General features: G+C 42.4%; 1 protein-coding gene across 1 annotated transcript in view; it reads left to right on the forward strand.

The window, feature by feature from the left end:
• The window catches only part of LOC126355847 (CD151 antigen-like), a 110,440-nt gene that overhangs the window by 31,096 nt on the left and 67,141 nt on the right, over positions 1 to 12,203 (forward strand). Inside the window, exon 2 of the mRNA XM_050006312.1 lies at positions 2,363 to 2,476. Coding sequence (XP_049862269.1) covers positions 2,363 to 2,476 — 114 coding nt within the window. The remainder of the gene's footprint in view (positions 1 to 2,362; positions 2,477 to 12,203) is intronic.

A 12,203-nucleotide genomic window follows, 5' to 3' on the forward strand; every position in this document is an offset into this window, starting at 1 on the left:
CTACACGCAGTATCGTACCTCCAATTTGTCTTCATCTACATCCTCTTCCATTTCCATAATATTGTCCTCAAGTGCATCGCCCTTGTATAGACCCTCTATATACTCCTTCCACCTTTCTGCTTTCCCTTCTTTGCTTAGAACTGGGTTTCCATCTGAGCTCTCGATATTCATACAAGTGGTTCTCTTCTCTCCAAAGGTCTCTTTAATTTTCCTGTAGGCAGTATCTATCTTACCCCTAGTGAAATAAGCCTCTACATCCTTACATTTGTCCTCTAGCCATCCCTGCTTAGCCATTTTGCACTTCCTGTCGATCTCATTTTTGAGACGTTTGTATTCCTTTTTGCCTGCTTCATTTACTGCATTTTTATGTTTTCTCCTTTCATCAATTAAATTCAATATTTCTTCTGTTACCCAAGGATTTCTACTAGCCCTCGTCTTTTTACGTACTTGATCCTCTGCTTCCTTCACTATTTCATCCCTCAAAGCTACCCATTCTTCTTCTACTGTATTTCTTTCCCCCATTCCTGTCAATTATTCCCTTATGCTCTCCCTGAAACTCTGTACAACATGTGGTTCTTTTAGTTTATCCATGTCCCATGTCCTTAAATTCCCACCTTTTTGCAGTTTCTTCAGTTTTAATCTACAGGTCATAACCAATAGATTGTGGTCAGAGTCGACATCTGCCCCTGGAAATGTCTTACAATTTAAAACCTGGTTCCTAAATCTCTGTCTTACCATTATATAATCTATCTGATACCTTTTAGTATCTCCAGGCTTCTTCCATGTATACAGCCTTCTTTTATGATTCTCGAACCAAGTGTTAGCTATGATTAAGTTGTGCTCTGTGCAAAATTCTACCAGTCGGCTTCCTCTTTCATTTCTTTGCCCCAGTCCATATTCACCTACTACGTTTCTTTCTCTCCCATTTCCTACTACCGAATTCCAGTAATGGAGTATTATGGAGTATTATGGGATTCTTTTTCCTATTCATCTGCATTCATGTACATTTATCTATATTTGGAGTTAGCTGCCATTCTTTTCACCAATCACAAAACCTGTCCAAGTCATCTTGTACCCTCCTACAGTCACTCAACGACGACACCTTCCCGTACACCACAGCATCATCAGCAAACAGCCGCACATTGCTATACACCCTATCCAAAAGATCATATATGTAGATACGAAACAACAGCGTACGTACCCCGCTTCCCTGGGGCACTCCAGATGATACCCTCACCTCCGATGAACACTAACCATCGACGACAACGTACTGGGTTCTAGTACTTGAGAAGCCTTCGAGCCACTAACATACTTGGGAACCAATCCCATATACTCGTACCTTAGTTAGAAGTCTGCAGTGAAATTAGTGCTGTATACAGTCAGACGAACGAAGGTGTTGTACGTCCATGGTGTTTAATGTGGAAGGATAAAAGATAATGATGATGACAAAGATGGCCGTCTGTTTGTAGTCAACAGTGGACAGGTACAGAAAAGTGACGGTGAAATTCGTGAAAACCGAAGTTTCACGTCTCAGGTACCGGACAATTTTTCGCAGACTTCGTGGAGTGATTTGCATGAGATCGTGACAAAACAATATTAGGATGTCACAAATTCTTTGCATATTGAGTTCAGTGCTAATATGCGTTTCCTGTGTAAACGCAGAGACAAATCAGCAAACAGCTGTGTGGGGTGATACCACTTCGCCTGACAAATATACAGGGTGTCCCATTTATCTTGCTCACCAAAAATGACTTTTTTTGGTGCGTTAAAAGGAAAAATTGTTTCAACGAATATTTTTTAAAGTCATTGGGTAGTTCTTGCTGAGGGAATACTTTTTATGTATCCCCACAGATGTAGGAGATATGTGAAGAGACCAAGCTGTTTCCTGTCTTGACTGTACACATTACGTATCCAGCGTAGCGTTTTAGTGGAGGTGTGGGTTTTGTTTATGACTTACGAACTATGTAAACACAGGTACAGCGATTTCGCCAACGGAGGCGGATTCAATGTCCTCAGCCGCCACTGTTCCTAGCGCCCAAAAATGGAGCTGAACAGTCCGTAAACTGTGTCCGCAGCTCGTGGTCTAGTGGCTAGCGTTGCTACCTTTGGATCACGGGGTCCCAGGTTCGATTCCCGGCCGCGTGGGGGATTTTCTCTGCCTGGGAACTGGGTGTTTGTGGTATCCTCATCATTCCATCATCATTCATGAAAGTGGCGAGATTGGACTGTGTACAGATTGGGAATGTGTACGGGCGCTGATGAGCGTGCGGTTGAACGCCCCACAAACCAAACATCATCATCATCGTCTTCATCATGTAGCTGTATGCACAGGTCGGTGACCGCGGGCTGTGTTGTGTTGCAGGGAGGGTCGGGGAGCGCAGCTCGGGGCCCGGCGCCACGCAAGAGCAGGGACTCCGACTGCTGCAGCATCAACTTCCTCAAGTACGTCCTACACATCTTCAACGTCGTCTTCCTGGTGAGTACGACAGCCGTGTCTGGATGCTTCTGATAAGTTCGTGTGTGTGTAACATTTGTATTAGGCGCAAGAACATCACCACAGGCTCTCATAAACGGGTAAGTTTCCCGTTCAATACCGAACCAGATCGCGCAGCGGTCAAGATACTTGACTATGCATATGCTACACTCTGCTATATATATCGATGCTGGGAGTTCGGACATCGATGTTTCAGTATCGATACTGAAGTCTTTAAAACATCTTAACAAACATAATTGACGTCTGATGTTCGGCAAAAAAATAATAATAATAAACAATTCAAATATCTTGAAGAACGGATTAGCTTGGAATGCTTCGACAGAAAGGCAATGGAATCTAGAAGTAGAAAAGTGAATTGGCCTCTCACTCATCAAAAACACATATAACAAAAAGTCCCTCTCATGGAAGGTAAAAATAAGATATTATAACACAATAACAATACGCAACAATGAATTTGCTGCAGGGTGAAAGTAACGTGAGTGTTGTGTAATAGTGTGTCCTGATTCCCGTTTTGAAATCAGAAATATTGTATAACGTCTGGATTTAAAGTTATGGCTGAAAGTCACATGACGTTAAAAGCCTGTATGTGGGTTAATATGTAGCTGCATCAACGAGTTCTGTTTGATGTACGATCGTGTGAGTGTGTGTGCATATGTGTATGTTCCCAAGGTTGCTCTAATTTATTCGTCTGTGGAAAGATAAGTGTGCAGTAGTAAAGACAAACAGGCAGACCTGGACAAGTTCTAACTAGTTCGCTACAACATGCAGGCGGGTTTCAGCATGTTTTACAAAATCAGTTCCAGTGCAGTTTCTTTTATTCGTCCATCAGTCTGATTCAGAGGTGACTAGAGGATAGTTCGTGCTAATTTGGTTCTGTGCTTTATTAATCAACAGTCGCAGTAACACGCACTTACGTACTTCGGTATATGATGACTCAGTAAACGAAAGATGGATAGGCCCAGTTGAGTGAATTGTCCGGACTGCTTTTGCAACATTTGTGGCAAGTATACGATGTCCGACCAGCGCAAGAGCTGCGTAGTTCACAAACTTTACTTGAGATGTGAAATCGGAGATCAAACAAAATCCTGGGCTCCTCATCTCTGTTGCACCATCTGTTATTCTGGCCTAAACCAGTGGTTAAGCGGTACGCGAAATCAAAAATGCCTTCTGCTGATCCCATGATTTGGTGGGAGCAGAAAAATCACCACTCGGATAGCTACTTCCGTTTGACCAACATATCCAGGTACAGCAAGAAGAACAAGTCAAAAGTCGCGATCCAGATTGCCAGTGTGCTCTAAAGTCTGTGGAGCATGCTACAGATGATCCAGTACCAATTCCTCCTTCATCCGAAGGAATGAACAACGAAGAAAATGATAGTGACGCTGAAGCTATGGAATACACTAATGATGCCCACAATGTCATTAAAAAGCCACATTTGATCAGCCTAGCCGAACTGGATGACTTGCCTCGCGATTTGCTCCTGTCGAAAGAAAAGTCTGATCTGTTGGATTCCAGACTGAAGAAGTGAAACTTACTCAAGGGGGGTGCTACAGTTACACATTTTTGACATCGCCACATCAAATTTGCAGCATACTATGTATGTTGTTGAACCCGGTGTGACAGGACTCAAAGGAATTAGATAACAAATATGTAGCAGAAGCGTGGAGACTTTTCATCGACTCTAGGACAAGCAATCTGAAAGCTGCACAACTATCTAGTGGTAACCAGAGACCATCAATTTCTATTCCTCACGCCGTGCAAATGAAAGAAACCTACGAAACAATGAATGCTCTCTTGATGCTGATTAAGTACTCTGAGCATAATTGGAATATTTGCGGTGAATTGAAGGTTGTAGTGCTTCTGATAGGAATCCAGACTAGTTTCACAAAGCACATGTGCTTCTTTTGCCTGTGGAATAGTCGCGATGACAAGAATCACTACATAGTGAAAAATTGGCCACCCAGAAATTTGCCTGCAGTTGGACACCACTACGTTCAACATGGATCTCTTGTGGATCGCAGTGAGATTTGCCTAGTAGCACTCTATATTAAACAGTGTCGCATGAAACAGTTTGTTGTAGGGATGGATGAAATATATCGTGGGTTTCAGTATCTAAAAGCCAAGTTTCGGAAGAAAAAAACTGACGAAAAACTGTAAACAGGAGTCTTGGTTGGACCAGAAATACGAAAGTTAATTCAAGACACACAATTCAGACTGGAGCTCACGGAACGAGAACTCTCAGTTTGGGACGTATGTGTGTTTGTCGTGCACAACTGTCTAGGGAACCACAGAGCAGACAACACTGCAAAAATTGTGGGCAGCTTGCTAACAGCCTTCCAGCACCTCGGTTGCCGAATGTTACTAAAGCAACATATCAAGGACATACCAAAGCGGCTTCAGTCCGAACATGATGGGCAATTACTGTTGATTTTTGCAGAGAGCAACAGAAGACATTCACAGGCGGAAAGCAAGATGCTCTACACGCTTTTAAACCAAGCCATTGTCAATGTTAGTGTAACTAACTGACTCATTTCAGAGGGTAATAAACATTTATAATTTACTTCTTAATTACAATATTTAGTGTTTTCATCCCAAACTAGGCACATTAATTTCCCTAAAATTTCTCACATTCTAAATTCAACGTAATTAATCGCATTATCCTTGATGACCTTAACACGTACATAAATTTTGTGTTCATGTGCCAGAGCAAATCGGACTGCAGTTCTGTATTCAGCGCATATGAATTACTAAAAGAAACGTATTTTCAACCCAGTAACAGGGAAAAAAATATTTTGTTGCGTAGTATAATCAGACTGAAAGTCTTCTAAGCAGCCAAAACACTGTCCATCACCTACCACGGCCCATTAGAAAGACTAGAATAAAAAAGGGAAATCATTGGTCCCGGTTTCCGTAACAACAAAATAATCCACATCAGAAATGCAACCCTTCATCAACGTTCCGAAAAACTCTGACACAATGAGCAAAAGAAGAACTGTTTTTTATGGACATATCCTGAGAATGAACCCAAATGGATTAACCAAAAAAAATTTACTACTTCCGCTCCAAAAATATCAAACCAAACTGGTATAAGGAAACGGAGAAGGGCTTAAGAGAACTCCAAATCACAGAAAATATGCTCATAGATAAAACTGCAAGAAAAAAGAGAAGAAAGAGAGTTTCCAAGTAAAAATAAAAACCAAACGAACGATCCAAATCTCCCATGAAGGAATGGAAGCAAGACCAGAAAAAATGAATCGATACTGGGTTAATAGGCACAGAACATTAAAAATTGATTGATTTAACGTACCTCAAAGTCGGTGAAAGTAAAGAATAATAATAATAAATTAATGATAATAATAACTTTTTGGTCATTTAAACGAATCTTTCTCTGTATATGTCGCTTAACGACATCAGTGAAATGTTAAAGGAATGCAAATAGTATTTCGGGAAAGTCATATATCGTGTTAAGCTTACATGCTCAGGATGAGTACAAAACCTTCTACTGAAAACACTGAAAAACTGCCCTAATTGATAACTGTTGTGACTGGGATTGTAGTGTGGTCCAAACAAAATGTAGTAGGGAGTTAAGAGCTAAGAAAAGAATCGGACCTCACACAAACTCAAGACGAATCCAGTAGATGGAATTCAACGTTCAATGTGACTGAAAGATATTTTTTTCAGCTACGCCAGTGATTAACAACATCAGTAATTGCCGTGCTAGTTCCCTACCTACGCTAACAGCAGCAGACGTAGTTCATCTGGCAGACGGTTGTTTAATATTATGCGGCCTGTAGAAGTGGATAATCGTAAAATTTGTGCTGAGAAGTGCGCTGCGAGCGTAACAAGTATGTTGCATATCAAAATATATGGCACGCAACCAATACAGGCTATTGGAGAGAATATGAAAACCGAATTAAAAATACAATTTGTACCAACTGAACAGATAAATATATTAGTCATATGAACGTTTCTGGAACCTACATTCAAGAACATACATTTCCATCATGATTTAGCATGTTCGAAGGCAATCAAAACCATCAAGTATTTGCTTGCAGTTGTTGAAACTACTGTCCCTGAGGAAGGCCAGCACGTTGATTCATTACAGGAAAACAGACAAATGAAGTTTGATATATGCAGTGACCACTATAAACCAGCATAAGAAAAGAAAAATTTTCGAACTGGAATAGAAACGAATCTTCCACGACAATTCAGTTATAATCTGAAACGTCGCCTTCTCGAACTTAAACAAGATCTCCTTGAAGTATGAAATCACCTCACCTATGCAAAGCTACAAAAAACTGCGCTTAAATATTTGAGCTGTACGGCCAGATGGTCAGTTTCTGAAAGCCCAGGAGCAAGATGTGCTCTCCATCAACAACGCAATAGACTGAAGAGGGAATCTCACAAAAGAAGTTATTTTCACAGTCGGTAGACAATAATGTTACTTCTTGTTGTATTAATTAGTTCATATGGTATCACGTGTATCTGTATGTTGCTTTTTACGGCATCCTACAAATTCATCATTTAACACAGACATTATCAGTCATCGATCATTAGACACCGATGACGAAATTGAAATAAATGTCGGTGTTTTGCAACATTCTTCGTCCCTACACTGGACCCGAGTTGGGAGGAAACGCAGTTTCTTTGGGAAGGAAGACCACCCAAATTTAAGCTTTCCGTAGTTCCCCGAAATTGTTGAAGGCAAATGCTAGGATGGTTCCTTTTACGACGCTCCGCAGAGAGAGGTGTGCCCGCGTCTAACAAGCTACTCGTTAACGGGACGGCAGACTTTGACTTGTCTTCTTCCACTGTTCAGCATAAGCGGAGGAGACTTTAGCGCTTCCCTCTTTTTCCTCCGTGATAGGTCATTTTCACTCAACATTTATAAATCCAGTTATTTTCATGGAATAGACATACTGCCTAAGGGGAACACGTTAATCGTCTTGTAATGAAAATATTTTATTAAATAATTTATGTGACCTGCAATTCCAATCATTTTCATTTTGCTTTGCACAAAATATTTTTAGGTGAAACATAAACTTCGGAGGGCAGATACAACAGGACTAGCACGAACACACAGGATACATCTGTTTCGAGGCGACGCGCGTTCTCTTCCCGGCGAACATTTAATAAGGAACCAACGACAAAGTGGATGAGGATTACGTAAGGTGTCTATTGCACTGACTTAAACTTGTCGTCCACCCCCGGTAGCTTAGTGATGCCGGCACGATAGCTCAGCGTGTTCGATCCGAGAGTTAACTGCGTTCTGTAATAAAAAAAAAATTTAAAAAAAACCTGAGGTAATGGATCAACGACCAACTGAAACGTGTGTCTTATGACGTCCGCCCCGAGCAGATGCAACGGACGAAAACGAACAAAATGAGATTTTTAAAAAAAAAGTGGGCAGCGCGACACAATGTCAATCCTAAGGGCCCGAGTTCGATTCCCGGCTGGGTCGGAGTTTTTCTCCGCTCAGGGACTGGGTGTTGTGGTGTCCTAGTCATCATCATTTCATCCCCATCGACACGCAAGTCGCCGAAGTGGCGTCAAATCGAAAGACTTGCACCCTCGAAAAGTCTACCCGACGGAAGGCCCTAGTCACACGACATTTAGATTTTTTACTTAAACTTGTTGAAATCTCGCGCCAAACAAACATTCAAGGCGTTAAAAAACCATCAACAGCTGTAGTAACGTACACATAGAGAAAAAATGTACCATAGGGTTTCTTGTTTTAAATTCGTAAGGAAACCGAATCACACGTGAGTAAAACATACAAACCACTATAAACTATTTAATTCGCTACTCGATATGCAGGTCTCATAGCCACTGTTTAGAAACCTGTAAGAACTCCGCAAACATTGTTAAAAATTCCATATACGCTCAAAGGCAAAAAAGAAAAGAAAAAGAAACACCACGAACGAATTATCCGACGGTGACGCAAATCGGTAGATGCGATGTACATGCACAGACAAAAAATGATTACCATTTCAGAAAAGGTGTATGATTCATTCAAGAGAAAGAGCTTCACAAACTGAGCAAGTCTGCAACACGTTGGTCCATCTTTGGCCTCTTTGGCCCTTATGCAAGCACTTATTCAGCTTCATATTGACTGAATGAGTTGTTGGATGTCCTTCTGAGGGGTATCGCGCCATGTTCTGTCCAACTGCCACGTTAGATCGTCAAAATCCCGAGCTCCAAAGTTCTCAACTTGGGAAAGATCTAGTGATCTTGATGGCCAGGGTAGGGTTTGGCAAGCACGAATTCGATCAGTAAAAACTCTCGCAGTATGCGGGCGGGCATTATCTTGCTGAAATGTAAGCCCAGGATGGCTTGCTGTGAAGGGCTACAAAACGGCCCGTAGAATATAGTCGACGTACCGCTGTACTCTTAGGGTGCTGCGGATGACAACCAAAGGGGTTCTGCTGTCAAATTAAGTGCCACCCCAGACCATCACTCCTAATTACAAGGCAAAAGTAAGGCTGGTAACCCACCACAGTCCACGACCTCTCCAGACATATCTTCTCTGGACATTGGGGCTCTATTCGAAGGGGGACTCATCACTGAAGACAATTCTATTCCAGTAAATGAGATTCCAGACCGAAGACGTGTCCGCAGACGCCCTAGACAGCGGTGGAATAGGTCGCCGGATCTCTCCCTCATATGAGAACGTTTGGAGCATTATAGGCAGCGTTCTTCAGCCCTCGGGATTTTGACGCTCTAACGCGCCAGTTGGACAGATTTGGCACGTTACCCCGATAGCTCCATCAGTCAGTGGCAAGCCCAATAACTGCTTGCATAAAGGCCAGAGATGGCCCAACGCATTTTTGACTTGCTCAATTTGTGAAGCTCGTTGTCTGAATAAATCATCAATTCTTCTCAAACTGTAATCATCTGTTTGTCTGTACATGTACATCCCATAAGAATAATTCCTCCGTGGTGAGTTGTTTTTTCCTTAGGGCGTACTATAAATAAGTGAACATCTTCAAAGTTCAGAAAAGGAAATGTGTTTTTCTGTCAGAGATAACACACGGTAAGTATATATTGTTTGACCCCATCGACACAAAAACTCTTAGGATGATTGATTATACCTTTGCGTGCTCAGCCTGCAGCGCTGGTGACCTGTGCAGAGGTGATTCATGTTTCCCGTTAATGGTAGGAGCTGTCAGAATGGAGAGGCCTGTTGGAGTGTACGAATGTAGATGAATTAACCGTGATGTTCTTTAGACGATCGAATAGCGAACTAATACTTAGTATGTGTTGGATAGCTATCGTGATTGCGTACAAATTTGAGAAGATTGAATATAGAGGTGCGTTTGTGCTGGATCGTTATTCTCTCCCATGTAAATTGTTCGGTTGACTTTTCTGCACATTTCGAGCCATTATTTAGTTGAAAGCAGATCGATTGAGGTGTGTGCATATAGCGTGTGGAAGACGTGTTTGCTGGTTCTCTAGACATGAGAAACACTTTGTCCTTGTAAATTATAGGGATGATTTGGAATCTACTACATCACCGACATCAGTATTCGAGAGTGGAAATATCAGTTTCCTCTATTTGTTTCGGGTTACCGAGTAAATGTCTTTGCAGACGTGACAAGTTTCTAGTTAGTCGGTGGTTTACAGCATGCCCCACCTAGCTAGAGTTTAGGGTTTGTAGAGAAATAATTTCCAGTCTGGGAATTATGTTGCGCCGCGAACGGTAAGATGCTGCCTAGTACTTGATATCGAGAACTACCGCGAAAATGGTATAATATTATGGCAAACTATGCGAAAATACGGTTTTTGTAATCCTCAAGTCTGAAGATGTGTGTAGAAAAGCGAAGAAGGAAGCAGGTTCGGAGCAGAAACAGTAATGTGTTTTTGCTGAGGGGAAATGAGCCCGAATTTGTAGAACATTTCTGAGAACGACTTCGATCTGCTGAGGCTGCTCTGGTCGCGCGTTGGGGGTGGATGACTTGTGATCTTCGACTGCGGGGAAATATCTAGTGCTGTAAGGAGTATATAGAGTACTATATGTCTTCGCGGTATATGTATGAATGACGTAAAATGGATTATTTTGTTTGGTGCAGGATATGAATTGTATGTTTGCTATATCGACACTCTACACGGTGATGTACTGCTGGGTCAGAGATCAGTTTCACGCACTAATATTCAAACTCCTGACCTCGGTGTAGCACAGTGTAAATGAGTAAGAGTTTTTCCGTATTTGATGATATGTATAATAGTTTGTAAAATTTAATTGCCAGTGCAATATGGCGATCTGTGTAAAGACTGAAAGTCTCATCTGCAGTAGAAAAAAAGGCGGATCGTGCTTCAATATCGGCGGCACCAGTAATTTGGGAGATAAATTCGATAAGAACCAATCATAATGCTCGATTCTTTCACATACATTGTGCTGGGATATATGAGCCCCTACATAGCGGAGGGAACGTTTTTGTGTGTTGATAGCAGACCTGATGGATGGGGTACTGTGTTAGGTCCACGAGGAAGACTGCATTACACGTTATTCTGCGCTATTTTTGTAAACAGGCTCTGTTAGGGCAAGAATTCCCGTGCATACAAGCTGAAACTTCAAGAAAGCGAGCGTTCACTATTTCTGGGACACTATAAAATTTCTGCAAGGTCGACACAGTTCTTATTTTTTACATAGTCATGTGACATCAGTATAAGATTGAGAACCTTGTTAGATGCACTTGCGAAGATTTGTAGGCAAGCACGCACACTTTTCGGCGTTGTGTCAGTCACGCTCGGCAGTTAGGCACGGTTAGATGCGTCTCTCATGTCACGCTAAGAACTGTGCTACTCTGTCATCAATTGTAAAGACATGTGCTGCCCAGAGGTGTCTCGCATATGGGAGCTGCGTAAGCGTGCCTTGGAGTTCTGTGATGTCAGTGTAACACTAATTATATACTCGAAAATAGAAACAACTTTCACCCACAGTGGCGGCAGCTAGCAGCTGTGACGGCGTGCGTGTCCCTGGCGCACCTGCACTCCCTCCCGGTCGCGTCACCAGTGGTGAACACATATTTCGATAGGAGATGCTCAGGTACCGAGTATGAAAGGGATGTCGCCCCCTCGTGCTTGAGGGGGCATCTGTGCATGGTCTGACAGCTGATGGCTGAGTCACTTCGCGGGGCTTCAGGTCTACTGGACAGGGGGTGGAGGACGGTGATGGTGCAGGCTCATTCCGTGTCTGTTGCATTATTTTGCGAGCAGGTCTATAGGCTGCGCCATGCGTTATTTGGACTTTTCACGAGTGCTGAGTGTGTCTACACATCAATGTACTTCATTATTTAGGAGTAGTCTGCATGTATGTACTGAAATGTAGGAGTTGTTTGCGTGTCTGCATAGCGTTATTTAGAAGTAGTTTACAGGTCTGTGGGCTGTGTATATTGAACCCAAGCATGTGATCTGTATCAGTGTGGTAAATATACTCCATCCCTAAATAAATTGTTCCAAAATAAATGAAGGACACCCCTTCCTTACTCTCTCCAGCAGCCCAGTGCAGGCTGAATCATTTTTGCGCCATTTTCCCTCTCCAGACCACCATCTTGGATTACATCACAGGACAGATGAGAGCACTCTCTGGTGGCAGTATTGTGTACTACACTCCAGGAAATGGAAAAAAGAACACATTGACGCCGGTGTGTCAGACCCACCATACTTGCTCCGGACACTGCGAGAGGGCTGTACAAGCAATGATCACACG

Source organism: Schistocerca gregaria, chromosome 3 (genome assembly GCF_023897955.1).
Source record: "Schistocerca gregaria isolate iqSchGreg1 chromosome 3, iqSchGreg1.2, whole genome shotgun sequence".
Taxonomy (NCBI): Eukaryota; Metazoa; Arthropoda; class Insecta; order Orthoptera; family Acrididae; genus Schistocerca; species Schistocerca gregaria.